The sequence below is a fragment of the Capra hircus genome, chromosome 13, assembly GCF_001704415.2.
Source record: "Capra hircus breed San Clemente chromosome 13, ASM170441v1, whole genome shotgun sequence".
NCBI lineage: Eukaryota > Metazoa > Chordata > Mammalia > Artiodactyla > Bovidae > Capra > Capra hircus.
This window is the reverse complement of record NC_030820.1, coordinates 64,616,794-64,632,863: the sequence shown is the minus strand read 5'-3', so window position 1 is coordinate 64,632,863 and position 16,070 is coordinate 64,616,794. Positions and strand designations below refer to the sequence as shown.

General features: G+C 43.0%; 1 protein-coding gene across 4 annotated transcripts in view; it reads right to left on the bottom strand.

Annotated features, from left to right (window-relative positions):
* PHF20 (PHD finger protein 20) overlaps positions 1–16,070 on the bottom strand; it is a 135,294-nt gene that overhangs the window by 31,508 nt on the left and 87,716 nt on the right. For 3 of the 4 annotated variants that reach the window (XM_018057792.1, XM_018057793.1, XM_018057794.1), the window contains one exon: positions 15,592–15,870. The exons of the other annotated variant lie outside the window; for it this stretch is intronic. In XM_018057792.1, the coding sequence (XP_017913281.1) occupies positions 15,592–15,870 (279 nt within the window). The remainder of the gene's footprint in view (positions 1–15,591; positions 15,871–16,070) is intronic. 4 annotated transcript variants of the gene reach the window in all.

Sequence of the window (16,070 nt, the reverse complement as noted above, 5' to 3'; positions counted from 1 at the left end):
TTTCAAGGCATCAGGGTTTTTTAAAAATACTCTTCAAGTGACTCTGATGTGGAATCAAGATGGATCACAAAGCAAGTGTGGAATAGAGTGAACATCCAGATTCAACTGATTTTAACTGAGCACTTGTGTGCAACAATCGCAAATATCTCATTCAGTCCTGACAACCAACTGTGTGTATGATTCCAGCTTTACAGATGAGGAAACTGAAGTTTGGTGAGGCAGACACCAGCTTGATATCATAAAGACACTTAAAAACAGTTCAACTGGCTCTCTAGCATCAAGTCAGCACTATCGCCCAAGTCCCTCTCCCAATCAGACATCCAGGAACTATCAGAGAAGATAGTGGGCTGCATCTCCCAGCTGGCAAACCTAGCCTTACAGGCAAAAGTTAATCTACTGGCTAAAGAACACATGACGTTAGGGTCTCTAAGCTCCCTTCCTATTAAAATACTCTGCAACTGGGGAACAAAGCTCAAAAACAAGAACTCGAGGAAAGACCTCAGTCTAATTTACAAAAATACTGTTTTTAAGATTAAGAAAATAGGGCCCAGGGACTTCCCTGATGGTCTAGTGGTTCAGACTCTGCACTTTCACTGCAGGGGCATGGGTTTGATCCCTGGTCTGGGAACTAGATTCTACACGCCTTGTGGTGTGGCCAAAAAACAAACAAAAATCAGGGCCCAAAGAAACAAGTTGACTTAGCCAAAATCATTCAATTAATTAGCAAGATATGGTTAAAAGTCTTCTAAATGTCATAAAAGCTATCAAAAATATTTACTTTTCCTCTAATCCTAGGAACAGTCTTCCTCAGGAACAGAAACAAAACAACTCATTTCTGCAATGCCCACTAGAACTCATTCTATGTAGCCAGCATTACTTTAATACTAAAATCATATAAAGATATTACAAGAAAGAAAATCTAAAGACCATTTTCTCTCATGAACACAAATGCAAAAATAATAGCAAATTGAACCCAACAATGTATAAAAAGAATTATATACCACGACCAACTGGGATTTATGCCAGGTATAAAGGAAGGCTAGCTCAACAACTAATGTAGTCTATTGTTTTCCTCTATTTCTTTGTATTGTTCATTTAAGAAGGCCTTCTTAATCTTTCCCTGCTATTCTCTGGAACTCTGCATTCAGTTGGGTATATATTATCCCTACTTTCTTCAATATAAGCCTGAATTATGCAATAAGGAGCTGATGATCTGAGCCACAGTCAGTTCCAGGTCTTGTTTTTGCTGACTGTATTGAGCTTTTCTATCTCCAGCTACAAAGAATATAATCAGTGTGATTTCAATATTGACCATTTGGTGATGTCCATGTGCAGAACTGTCTCCTGTGTTGTTGGAAAAGGGTGTTTGCTATGACCAGTGTGTTCTCTTGACAAGACTGTTAGCCTTTGCCCTGCTTCACTTTGTACTTTGAAGCCAAACTTGCGTGTTACTTCAGACATCTCTTGACTTCCTACTTTTTCATTCCAATCCCCTAGGATGGAAAGAACATCTTTTTTTTTTTTTTTTTTAATGTTAGTTTTATTCTAGAAGGTCTTGTACATTTTCACAGAACCAGTCAACTTCAGCTTCTTCAGCATCAGTAGCTGGGGCACAGACTTGGATTACTGTGATGTTGAATGGTTTGTCTTGGAAATGAACATAGTTCATTCTGTTGTTTTTGAGACTGCACGCAAGTACTGCATTTTGGACTCTTTTGTTGACTATGATGGCTACTCCATTTCTTCTAAGGGATTCTTGTCCACAGAAGTAGATATAAAAGTCATCTGAATTAAATTTGCCCATTCCTGTCCATTTTAGTTCACTGATTATTAAGATGCCAATGCTCACTCTGGTCATCTTCTGCTTAACCATGTCCAATTTACCCTGATTCATGGACCTAACATTCCAGGTTCCTATGCAATACTGTTCTTTATAGCACTGGACTTTACTTTCACCACCAGATATATCCACAACTGAGTGTCATTTCCACTTTGGCCCAGCCACCTCATTCTTTCTGCAGCTATTAGTAATTGTCCTCCACTCTTCTCCAGGAGCATTATGGACACCTTCCAACCTGGGGGGCTCATCTTCCAGTGTCATACCTTTTTGCCTTTTCATACTGTCCCTGGGGTTCTTGCGGCAACAATGTTGGAGTGGTTCACCATTTCCTCCTCCAGTGGACCACGTTTTGTCAGAACTCTTCACTATAATCCATCTGCCTTTTGTGGCCCTGCACGGCATGGCTCATAGCTTCATTGAATTACACAAGCTCCTTCGCCACAAGAAAGCTGTGATCCATGAAGGGGATCAGTTTTCATTACAATCCGAAAGAAGGGCAATGCCAAAGAATGTTTGCACTACTGTACGACTGCACTCTTTCCACATGCTATCAAGTTTATGCTCAAAATCCTCCAAGCTAAACTTGACCAGAATGTGAATCAAGAACTTCCAGATGTATAAGCTGGGTTTTGAAAAAGCAGAGGAACCAGAGATCAAATTGCCAACATTCATTGGATCATGGAGAAAGCAAGGGAATTCTAGAAAAATATCTACTTCTGCTAAAGCCTCTGACTGTGTGGATCACAACAAACTGGAAAATTCTTAAAGAGATGGGAGTATAAGACCATCATACATGTCTTCTGAGAAATCTGTTTAAGGGTCAAGAAGCAACTGTTAGAATTGGACGTGGACAATGGACTGGTTCAAAACTGGAAAAGGATGGTGTCAAGCTGTATATTATCACCCTGCTTATTTTACTTTTGTGCAGAGTACATTATTCAAAATGCTGGGCTAGATGAATCACAAACTGGAATCAAGACTGCTGGGAGAAGTATCAACAACCTCAGACATGTGGATGATATCATTCTAATGGCAGAAAGTGAAGAGGAACTAAAGAGCCTCTTGATGCAGGTGAAAGAGGAAAGTGACAAAGCTGGGTTGAAACTCAACATTCAGAAAACGAAGATCATGGCATCCGGTCCCATCACTTCATGGCAAATAGATGGGAAACAATGGAAACAGTGGCAGATTTCCTTTCCCTGGGCTTCAAAATCACTGTGGACAGTGACTGCAGCCATGAAATTAAAAGACACCTGCTCCTTGGAAGGAAAGCTATGACAAACCTAGACAGTGTATTAAAAGCAGAGATATCACTTTACCAACAAAGGTACACATAGTCAAAGCTATGGTTTTTCCAGGAGTCATTTAAGGATGTGAGAGTTGGACCATAAGGCTCAGCACCAAAAAACTGACACTTTCAAACTGTGATGCTGGAGAAGACTGTTAAGAGGCCCTTGGACAGCAAAGAGATCAAACCAGTCAATCCTAAAGGAAATGAACCCTGACTATTCACTGGAAGGATTGATGCTGAAGCTGAATCTCCAATACTCTGGCCACCTGATGGGAAGATCCAACTCACTGGAAAAGACCCTGATGCTGAGGAAGATTGAAGGCAAGAGAAGAAGGAGCCAACAGAGGATGACATGGTTAGATAGCATTGCCAACTCAAAGGACATGAATTTGAGTAAACTCCAGGAGATAGTGGAGGACAGAAGAATCTGGCATGGCACAGTCCATGGGTCCCAAAGAGTTGGACATGACCCAACAACTAAACAACAGCAACCATATCAACAGACTAAAAAAGAAAAATAATATATCAATTGATGCAGGAAAAGCATTTGACAAAATCCAGCACTCATTCATGATAAAAATTCTCAGAGAACTAGGAATAAAGGACATCTACTGATACAAAAAACGTACAGCTAACTTCATATTTATGTTGAGAACTGGATGTTTTCTCTTAAGATAAGGAACAAGGCAAGGATGTACCATCTCAAAACTCCTACTCACATGGTACTAGACATCCTAGCTAGCACAATAAGACAAGAAAACAAAATAATATGTAACACTGAAATGAGAGAAATAAAACAGTTTAAGCTTTACCAGGATATTGGTCTTTACTATGAATTTGAGCAAATGATTGATGCGATTTGATGTACCTCCACCCATACACATATAAAAACTACTGCTCAATCCAGTTCTTGATTTGTAAACTCAGGTTTTAATGACCTAAAGTAGCTGTATCCATTAGCTTAATGTAATGCTAACAGCATTAACCCAAACACTAGCAGATCTGGCTGAAGAGATACAACCTAGGTTCTGAATCCTTGAGAAGGAAAGGTGCAAGTGTAGGGTATAAACTGCCAAATCCAGGGCATGCCCAGTTATGGGAATTCCTTTGGGTTTCTCTAGCAACAATTTTTGCATTTCACATTTTATAAAACAGCATTGCATCCTTTAGGGAACACATAGGTTGTAAGAAAAAAGATGGGGAAGTTCATTATATACAAGAGATTTCTGAAGACCCCACATTATTCAAATTCACATAATTCATGACTAATATTCCCAGAAAATAAAGGCATAATGAACACACTTTCATTGGCCTACCAGCTTTGAAATCATATGGTTGATGGATTTTTCTCAATTTGCTAGGATTTGCATTAATTCAAATTTTATTTATAAGGCTTTTTATATTGCACAACTTCAAACTGATCAACTTCAATTTTGAACAAAACACATCTATATCTTAACATGATTACCACTTTACAGAGGAGAAAGTGAAATTCAGGGAAGATGCAAGATCATACAAATTAGTATACAGAAAAGATGAACTCAGATACATGGGTCTGAGTACTTGGGCCATGTGTGGGCCCTGTGCACTGTCCCGGAAATAGGAAATGAACACAGAGCATGCCAACTGCTCTGCAATTCAACGCCGCCGCCACCCTCTCCTTGGCTGTGCAGGGTCTGCTGGGTGGACTTGCTGGGTGCAACAGACATGGCAGGTATAGCCCAGAATCTCTTCTACCCTTCCTTCACTGTGCAGCATTTAAGAGCCTGGACAGGATTAACCACACACTCACTTAAATACATAAGAATAATCCTATGCCTCTTGTCACAGTGATAGGCTTGGACAATCTGAGCCTCAGCCAACTGGTTCATAAGGCAAGTACAGGAATAAATTAATCCAACCCGAACTTGGGACTCTGGTCCAAAGTTTATAAAAAGGGTATGTTCTTACTTTACTGTTAGATTTGAAGGAAGTGGCATGAAGCCTTAAATGCTTCTGGTTTCCATCCTCTGACCACAAGGGTTTAATGTAAAAACAGCAGTGAGAGGTGACATGATAAGACAACCAAAAGTCCTGGAGCAGTATGCCTTCCCCAGACTTCCCTATTAACGTGGACTCACACATCCTCTTTATTGCAGAATCAAATTGAATTGGGTTTCCTGTTACTTGTAACTAAAAGCATCCTAAGTGTTGCAGCTGTTCAGAAATATGGTCATATTAAGCCTTAAGGAGTCCCCTCCTGAGGCTTCAATTAGAGAAGTAAGCAATGAGGATAAAAAGAAGAGATATTTTACAAAGTTGTTCTATAGGAATCTGTGTTTCTTGAACACAGAGGGAAGAGAGCAAGCCTTCATAGGCTCACCCTAGCTCCTGGTTGAAGACTGTCAAGTCACACGTGGCCTGAGGTGGCAGAACCCATAGGGAGAACTGTCCAGCAGGGACTAAGCTAACTCAGGTGAGTCCCTGAGGAACAGGGACAGACAAGGTGAAAACAAGAAGAACTCACTCGTTTGGTCTAGCCACGTGCACAGGAAGTCTCCTGCAAGGAGGCACTTCTGTTCCCCACTGCAGGGCCCAGCAGCAGGGCACCCTTCCCTGGTGTACGGCCCAGAGGGGAGAATATGTGCACTGCAACTAAGTTCAAATCCTGGCTATGCCAAGTGCTAGATGTGTTGATGCTGTTCAAGTTAATCCGTCTCATCAGCACCAGTTTCTGACCCATCAAGTGGGCACAACAGTACCTGTCTCATAGGGTTTGCTTTGAGGATTAAGTAAGACAATACAAGTAAAGAACTCAGAACAGTGGCCGGCACATGACAAGGACTCAAACAGGTGCTGGTGTTACCTCGCCTGTGAAACTCTCCCCCTGGAAAGTGGGGCTGGTTTGTGGTCAGGTCTCTCTCTGAACAGCTTGACCAACTGTTCCATGACCCACAGAACAGACGCTTGGCTGCAGGGCTTCTTCCCGAAAGCTCAGACTTGGACGAAGAGTGACTTCCTGCCAGAGCCCTGGATCAGGCAGCAGCGTGTCGCCTGAGGAGGGCCAGGCTTTTCTGGGATGGGGCCACTTGGCCTCCCCCCAGGCTGCAGGTGGCCATCAGGAGAAACACCAGAGCCTTTCTCACTCCCTCTGTACAGCCTGCTCCCTACGTCTTCCTCAGACCCTCACTGTGCTGTGAGAGCAAAAGGACACCAGACTGCTGCTTTCAGGAGGGAAGTAGGAAAAAATGACATCACCCTCCAGCCACAGGAGAACTGCCTGTACACCACAGAGCACCGCCACACGCTGGGGACAAGTGACCAGAGCCTGCTGTCACCTGCATGAGGGGACGGCATCTTGAGGGCAGAGCAGGAGTGTATATACCCTCAGAGGGATCCTCACTACCCATTAGAGGAAGCCGTCTCATGGCTTCCTAACACCGTCACTTCATCTGTCTATCTACCCAGCCTCATCTCCCATCAGTCCCCCACCATGGATCCCACCCAGATTCTGGCCCAAAGGAGCCCTCCACTAAACCCCTTCCTCCAGTCCTAGCTTTTTCCACCTTACCTCATATGGCAGAGACTACTATGCATTTCCCAATACCCACTTCTCCACCTCTCCCACAGGAAAAGGGTATACTTGCCAGCTTCCCCTAAGCAAGGTGTGGATAGCCAGATGTCCTGGTTTATGGGATATGAACAGAGGTAATGTGTGGCACTTCTGAGATGTGCCCTTAAAAGAAGAAGGCATGCCTCACCCTTCCCTTACCAGCAGCTGAAAGACAGGCAAGGTAATGAGTGATGCTGGTCTATGCAGGGAGAACACCACCCTGGGCTGGTGGGATACTGAGGAGGAAACTGGCCCTGGACAACTGCTCAGACCATAGCAGAGTCACCGTAGGAAGCCTACAGTTTGGCCAGAGACATAAATTAATCTCCACCTTAAGCCAGCCTCTTTGGTTGTCTCTTTAAGGCACCCATAATCTACATCCCAGTTGAGTTCCTATTGCTCCCTTCTCTCTAAGGGGAGAGGGAACGGTTCTATGAGAAGGTCAGTCTAGCACCACAAGAAAAGGTACACACAAAGAAGCGCCCACTCTGGTGCTCCAAGGCACCTTTTAGCCTAGCCAAAGTTTACCCAGAGTGAGAATATGAACGAAATGGACATGACAATAGGTAACAAGCACAGGTGAGGTTCCCTTTGATCCTCAAATAGTCTTTCTGGGCCAAATCTCTACTCAGGACTGAACTCACCTATGAAGAATTAAAAGCCAACACCAAGGAAGCCTGAATTCACCCCTGGAAGAGAAGTTACTAAATGGATTCCGGTATTCTAAGAAGCCTCATTTGGAAAAGCAAATTTAAACTGACCTTCCAGATTAATGTATCTCACTAAAGGCCTGGCTGAGGGAAGAGGAAACACACGAGGGCCAGAGTCAGAAGGGTACCCGAGGGACAGACGACGGCAGTGTGTTCCTCTCAGTGACTCTGAGCTCTGATCTGCTTGTTCCTGGCATAGGGATTCCTTTCCTAGTCCCCCGCCTCCTGGTCCACCCCCTACCTACCCTCACCCTTTCAGGCCTAACTCAGATGTCACCTCCTCCTCTGGAACTTCCAGCCCCTGCTCTACAGGCCAATACTTCAATCTGTGTTTCCATGGCACTTCATACATTCTTTACATAGAGCTTAGAAGTTCTCACTGTATCTGTTTCTGTGCTTTTCTCCCTACAGGAAGGAGCCCTTTCTTATGCATACCTAGTTCTACATCATCATTTTGGAAAGGAGATTAGCTCTGTGAAGAGCTCAGATTACACATGAACAGGAGCAGGACTGCTACTGAGACTGAGTCTGTGGGCTTCAGGCCAGAATGGCTTCTCCTCCCTAACTCTTCCACGCAGGAAATGGAGCTGGGGGGATTGGAGGACCCAAAAAGGTCTCTGCAGAAGTTTCTGATGCTCCTGGACCAGAAGCTCCAGACATCTCCATATGAGAAATCCATTAGAATCCAAGTTCTCAACAGCCATAATCAAAATACTCAGCATAAAAGGGGGCACTATTTTACAGTAACTGTCCCCAAGCAGCACACGCTATGTAACATTCTGCTTTTCACTTAACCATTATGTCGAGTTCACACTGCCTGTGATCGAGGACACAGGCAGCCTGGTGTCAGAATCTCACCTTGAAACATCTCCCCACCCGAACTCCCCCAGTTTCTGAAATTCCACACCTACAGATAAGAGCTTTCTTAGAAGTGGAGGTGAAACCTAGATATCCTGAGAGAACAGGGGATCTACTGAGCCAGTTTTATTCTTTCAAATCACAAGAAATTTAGTTATCAGATTAGTCTAGTACCCAGCAAAACCATGAGGAAACGGAAGGAGGCTCTGATGAGAGAAAGGTAAGGGGCAATGTGTGGAACAGCAGGTGCTTTCTGAAAGGCTGGGGCCTATGACATACTCTGAACATGACTCTGCGTTGGCTCTGAAGGATATCCAGGGGTCTGATGAAGGCTCAACATGTCTAGTAACCCCAGTTCAGAGATGGTGACAACTGAGACTCCTGCTGGTTAGTGGCAGAGGCAGGACGAGTGCCCAGAGTTTTAATGTACCAGCTAGAGCACCGCAAGACGAACAGTCTGGCAATCTCAGCAGTCAGGGCTGGCAGAGCTGTGAAGTCATCTATGTGACCTGCGTGCACATGATGGGGATGGGGGCACCAGGAGGCAAGGCCCTTCCTGGCTGCACAAATCTAATCTCCATCTGACAGGGTACATGAATGACCAGGCTAGACCCCAACAGTGGCTGAGGGGCCCGCGTGACATGCTCTGCCACCAAATAGACCAATTTTCAAAGGACCAGCAGAGGGGGTCACAAGTTAAAATATACGGATTTAAAGACCCTTTCGTTCCCCCTAAAGCATTTTGTAATTGTCCATCCCTGCCAGTCTGGCGAGTATAACCATAGCAGATCTTGCTATTTCAAAAACCTGGCAGGCAAAAAATCTCCAATTCACCAATAGACTTCCAAACCCTAGTGAAAGGGATTCTTCTGTATTAAGAGAGAGGACTTAAAAACCCCAAGTCAGTATGTTGGTATGAGACCCAAATGCAGTACATAAGAGTAGAAAAGTCACTCACTCAGGTTTCTTAAAATGACAATACCTTGTCTATTGGTTTTGCAGTTGTTTTGCAGTTCATCAGAGGTCAGCTGAGTTTAAAACTAAGCTCTGTGACTGCCTGGGCTCTTGTCTCCAAGATAAAGACCTAGTATTTATTAAGAGTTTACTGTAGGCCAGATATTGTGCTAAGTATTTCACATTAGGGCATTTCATATAATAAAGTTCTGAGGCAGGTAGTTATTGCCATCTCACAGATGGAGAAATTGAAGCTCATGATTATTTGCCCAAGGTCACAGAGGAAGCCGGGTTCAAATTCAGGTGCGTTGACTTCAAGCCTGCACATATTCACTCCACACAAATCAAGACACTCAAACACAGTTAATAAGGAATTCCAAAACCAAACAAGAGATCTGCACACCTTTCTGGGCGGGAAACACCCACCCTGTACTCAGGTGCTCTACACTGGGAAAGGTCCCTCCTCGGACAATCACCATGATCATCAGTTACAACCACTATGCAGGTTACATGGTGGTTACAGTTCTGTGGATACAGAACTCCAGCACCTCAGGAGTCTCCCTCCCGCCCCACTTTCAGTCATTCATCCACCTACCCCCAAGGATAACCACTGTACAGCTCTCAAACATAACAGATTCATTTTAATCTGTTTTTGAACTTTATTTACATATCCATCATATCACATGTGTGAGTTTATGTTTGCTTCTCTGGCTCAACACTATATTTGTGAAATATCCCCATGGTGGCAGGTGTAGCTGGACTAGTTCATTCACTTACTGCTGTACACCACTGTATCAAGATACCACAATTCATCTACTTGATTTACTCTTTCAGTTCAGTTCAGTTCAGTCGCTCAGTCGTGCCTGACTCTTTGTAACCACATGAATCGCAGCACGCCAGGCCTCCCTGTCCATCACCAACTCCCGGGGTTCACTCAGACTCACGTCCATCGAGTCCATGATGCCATCCAGCCATCTCATCCTCTGTCGTCTCCTTCTGCCCTCAATCCCTCCCAGCATCAGAGTCTTTTCCAATGAGTCAACTCTTCGCATGAGGTGGCCAAAGTACTGGAGTTTCAGCTTTAGCATCATTCCTTCCAAAGAAATCCCAGGGCTGATCTCCTTCAGAATGGACTGGCTGGATCTCCTTGCAGTCCAAGGGACTCTCAAGAGTCTTCTCCAACACCACAGTTCAAAAGCATCAATTCTTCAGCGCTCAGCCTTCTTCACAGTCCAACTCTCACATCCATACATGACCACTGGAAAAACCACAGCCTTGACTAGATGGACCTTTGTTGGCAAAGTAATGTCTCTGCTTTTGAATATGCTGTCTAGTTTGGTCATAACTTTCCTTCCAAGGAGTAAGCGTCTTTTAATTTCATGGCTGTAGTTGCCATCTGCAGTAATTTTGGAGCCCCAAAAAATAAAGTCTGACACTGTTTCCCCATCTATTTCCCATGAAGTGATGGGACCAGATGCCATGATCTTCGTTTTCTGAATGTTGGGCTTTAAGCCAACTTTTTCACTCTCTACTTTCACTTTCATCAAGAGGCTTTTGAGTTCCTCTTCACTTTCTGCCATAAGGGTGGGGTCATCTGCATATCTGAGGTTATTGATATTTCTCCCAGCAAGCTTGATTCCAGCTTGTGCTTCTTCCAGTCCAGTGTTTCTCATGATGTACTCTGCATATAAGTTAAATAAGCAGGGTGACAATATACAGCCTTGACGTACTCCTTTTCCTATTTGGAACCAGTCTGTTGCTCCATGTCCAGTTCTAACTGTTGCTTCCTGACCTGCATACAGATTTCTACTCTTTACACATTTATTTACTCTACTATGAATAAACATTTGAGCTGTTTCTAAACAGCTCTCTAGGGCTCTTATAAACAGTGTGGCTTTTAACATGGGTACAACATTTCAAAACGATTTTAACTGCCAAACATAAAGACCTTCCCAGCATTTTTGCGGGGGCCAGAAGCCTAACCTCCATGTTACATATCAGAAGCTGAGGCATTTAATCAATACCAGAGAAATCAGAGTGGCAGAGCCGTCTCGAACTCAGGCCTTCAGGCTCCCCTACTACTGCTCCTTCCTTCCTTCCACCACAGCACTGAAAAGGGAAAGAGGGGAGGGTGCTGACGGGAGTCAGAGGTCAGTTGACCACAGCAAACCAACAGGCTAGACCAATGCACGGAGAGAGAGGCTCAGACAGAACAGCCCTCAGAGCAGACCAAATCCCTCAAGCCACACCTACCTCTTTCAGGCTGTGTCTCAGAACGGGGTGGGGTGGGAGCCCAGCAGAAATAGGGGAGGCTTGTAACAATTCCAACTCTAATCTAAAAAGTACAAATGTTTTTCTCAATGAGAAAAACGAGATAACCACTTCAAATTCCTCAGATTGGGCACATTTCTGTCAGATAATACCGAAAGCTGATAAGGATCAGACAAATCACAGAGTGGACAGGAGTGTTCAAGTCAGAGCCACCATTTTCAAACACATCCTGGTACATTAACTAAAGCCATTCCATCTAGCAATTCCTCTTCTAGGTAAAATACACAAAAGAAAAGCTTGTGCCCAGGGGAGGTCCACAGGCAGTCCCTGAAACATCACCTGTAAAAGTAAAACACTAGAAACCTAATGACCCCGAGTAGGAGGGGGCTAAAGAAACTATGGCTAACTTTTTTTTTTTTTTTTAAAGAACTTCTCTGGAGGTCCAGTGGTTAAGAATCTACCTTTCAATATAGGGGGTGCAGGTCCAATCCCTGGTCAGAAGAACTAAAGATCCCACATGCCATGAGGCAACAATGAGGAGCCCATTGCCTGAGTGCTGCAAGGAAGACCCAGCACAGCCAAAAGAAAAAAAAAAAAAGAAAAAATTTACACCTGAAACTGGGGGATAGGCAGACAAGCTGAAGAATCAATGAGACCCACCTACAGGTTACAACTTGGATGAAACTGAACACGATGGCGAACAAAAGCAGGAAGTTCCAAAAGAGTAAGTATGATATGATACTATTTATACATGTTTTTAAAACACACAAAATGACCTATCATTTACCAACATAAATGTTAATAACACTCAAAAAGACTATACATTATTTCTCAACATATATGTACATATTTGAGAAAGCACAAAGGGAAAGAAAGGAAAAGCAATTTAGGGGGTTTGCACCTCATCCGAGTTTTTGTTTCCCTTAAAAAAATAACCTAAAGGAAATATGGCAAAATGTTCATATTTTTTAAGTCTGGGTGGTAAATGGATACCTGCATGTTTGCTGTATAATCCCAAGTACTTTTCTATATATTTAAAATATTCCACAATGTTTAAAATAAAAGATTAAAATCACTGATATATTTTTACCTATCAGATTAGCAATAATTCAAAACTTGATAATACTGCTAAAATTGTAAAGAAACTAATGTGCATAACCAAGTGGTGGAAGATTACAAACTAAGACAAGCTTTTTGAAGGGTGATTTGGCAACATCCATCAGAAATTTAAATATGCATACCCTCTGCCCAAGCAAATCCCACCTCTAGGAATTCATCGCATGAATTTGTATACAAGAGCAGTTTTACCACTCGATAAGAGTGAAAAAAATCAGTCAACCATAACTTTTTTGTAGGAAAATGTTTAAAGTCCAGTACACCTGTACAATTAAATAATGGCCACTTTCAAAATGAGGTACAGCCACATATCTATACTGACATGAAATGAGAGCCAAGACATCTTTAATGAAAAAGCAAGCTGCATATAATATCAACTGTATAAAACTTTCCATTTAGGTATTTTCTATTGAGACATAATAGATATGTACAGTTTGGATATGCACAGAAAATATCTGAAAAGTTATGAAAGAGTTTGTTAAAAATAGTTACATCTGCAAGGGAGGTGGGGCTGCCAAGGAAGGGAGACCCTTTTCCCTTAGTATTTGTTTATATTGATTTTACAGCAATCAAATGTCACTTTTATACTTGGGGGTACGTTCACAAAAACTACACATTCTAAGAGGCTTAGAGCCACTGAACTGGAATGTCAGTAAAGCAGGGTCCAATAAATCTGTATTTTTAACAAGACACCCCGTGACTCCCAGGCAGCTAAGCTGGCCACTGCTCCAGGTGATACCTGGGCCAGGTGACACGTGGAGGGAAGGAAAGGTTCTCAGTGACAGGTCTCTCAAGTTCTCAGAAATAAGCCTGTCCCCAGAAGTAACCATGTATTCAATGGCAAAGAAAGATAAACTTACCTAAAAGACACAAAATGGACACCAAAGCCAGTGGGACTGGCCAGTAAGACATCATTGACATCCCTAAGGAATCAGAGTTTAACCCTAATAAAACAAGCATTGTCCAGGCAAGATGATACAGCCATCTGACAACTGAGCCAGTCCTTTCTTCTTCATGCCAGGATGCCCACAACCAACAGCATCAGGCAGAACAGAATTTAGGTTTCCTTTGACTCCCCAGAACAGAGGCATTTGATAAATAGCTGTTGAATGAACACGTCAATCTATCTTAGCCTGAGGACTTCTAATTCCAGTGCTGTGATTCAATACTCAGTAAACAACTTTCTCTTCCTATATAGGTCTAGACAGAGGAAAAGGATTTCGATAGCTGTTGGCTTTGTTTTAAATAAATAACTGGCATTGAGCTTCAGTCTACTGGCTATCTGGTTTCCCCGATTGCACAGTGGTAAAAAATTCACCTGCTAATTCAGGAGACTCAAGGTCAATCCATGGGTCAGGAAAATTGCCTGGCGTAGGAAATGGCAACCACTCCAGTATTCTTAACTGGAAAATTCCATGGACAGAAAGGAGCCTGGCAGGCTACGGTCCATGGGATCACAAAGTGTCAGACACACACATGCATGCACGCTAATGCTATCTGATTCATGCTAGCCTACTCTGAGAGATACCCATCCACTGGTGGGTACCTGAGCAGGACTCTGGTGAAGTCACTAAGGTGGTAAGTGCTGGAGTGTCCTATAGCCCATGTGGGGAGTGCCCTCCCTGGTGACTACTGGTCAGCTGACCTTCTTCACGTAGCTCCTTTTAGCTCAATACTTGGGCTTGCCAAGTGCACAGCTAGACAGCCTACAGCTGAGGGTAACTGAGCTGCATGGACCAATTCTGTAGCCAACAGCCATATGCAGCTACTAGCTCCTAAAATATGGTTAGTCTGAATTGAAATGTTCAGGGAAGGGTAAAACACATACTGGATTTTAAAAGCTGAATAGAAGAAAAAGAAAATATAACGGCTTATTAAATAGTAATTTTTATACTGATTATATGCTGAAATGATAATATTTTGGATATTCTGAGTTAAAATTTATTGAAAGAGATTTCATCTGTTTCCTTCTACGTCTTAAAATATGGCTACTAGAAAAAATTATATGCTAACTCACATTATATTTCTAATGGATAATGTAGCACATATGACCAAGAAACGCCACCTGACCCATTATGCTTCACAGCCTGACTAAGGAATGACCTCTCACAAGTCAGAGATTACCTGAGTTTGCACAGCCCTGCCCCACTGTCCTGAAACCTAACTCCATACTTCCTCAGGAACAATGTCAGATATACCAGAAGTTCCATAAACCACCCAACACCTATGTATTTTAAACGAAAGGCTTCAAACCAAAAAATACATGATGATGTCACAATCTCAGGAAAACTGAATCTGGGAAGCTTGTTGAATTTACTGGAAACTCATTAATTATTCTGCAATCCCCAAGAAACATGTAATTTTTCGTTTTCTCTAAGTTTCAGAAAAAATCTCCAGAAAGGTTCTCTTGTAATAAACAAGACATGTACATGAGTTTTTATGGTAACCCTTACTACCTTCATTGTAGCTTCTGTGCAAAATAAACACTGTTGTTAGAAAACATCTCCAGATGCAATTATTATGAAATTGGACCCCACAGGAGAATCACATCAGCTCTTAGTTCCTTCAGTCTTTTGTTCTGTTAGCAGGGAGGGAGCACAGGTTGTGGCGGGGGCGGCAGGGAGCAGGGATGACTACACCCATGATACTCTCAGCACTAGCTCCCCTGCTGGCTGCTAGTGGAGCTCCCCTTCCTTGACCGTCCCCACTCCATACCTTCAGAGGCTAAGACTTTCTCAGATGGGACTTTCTCAAGGTAACTTGAGCAGCAAGAGATAGAGGTAAGAATAAGAGTCAGATATTTCTGTTTCTTCCAGGAGGGCTATGATTTCCATGAAGCAATTCCTGAAAACTTGTCATTTCCAATTTGGGGGGATTCAACTGGACCAGACCAACCTAACACCCGCTTTTTGGGTCAGCCCTTCATGATACAGATACATTGCAAAACCAAAATGCTTACTTGGGGAACTGGCTGAGACCCGCTTCCTGGTCAGGCTCTCCTGGCTGGCCTTGTCTGAAGCTGAAGAGCCCCTGGTCTGGACGTGCCTCTTTCCTGGGTTCTCCTCTGGTTCTGGCGACTTTTCTATTCCGTGGAAATACTTCATGTGATAATGCAACAGTTTGGCTTTGCGGAAAATTTTTAAACAATCCACAACCGTGCACCTAAACTTGTGATTTAGGTCGCTGGCTGGTGCTTTAGATGTCACAAAATCATTTGTTCTCTTAAAAGTATTTGTTACTGGAAAAAAAAAAAAAAGATCCCTCATGCTTATTGGAGCTATTACAATACATGCATCAACACAACACATGGCAACAGAGTGAGAGAGCAGCATGCATATGCAGAGGGAGACACCGATGACCACTGCTGTTTGAAGAATGGATATAACTTCAGGGTAAACAACAAAGACTCAACTGTGATTCATCTCTTGAAAGAAGAGA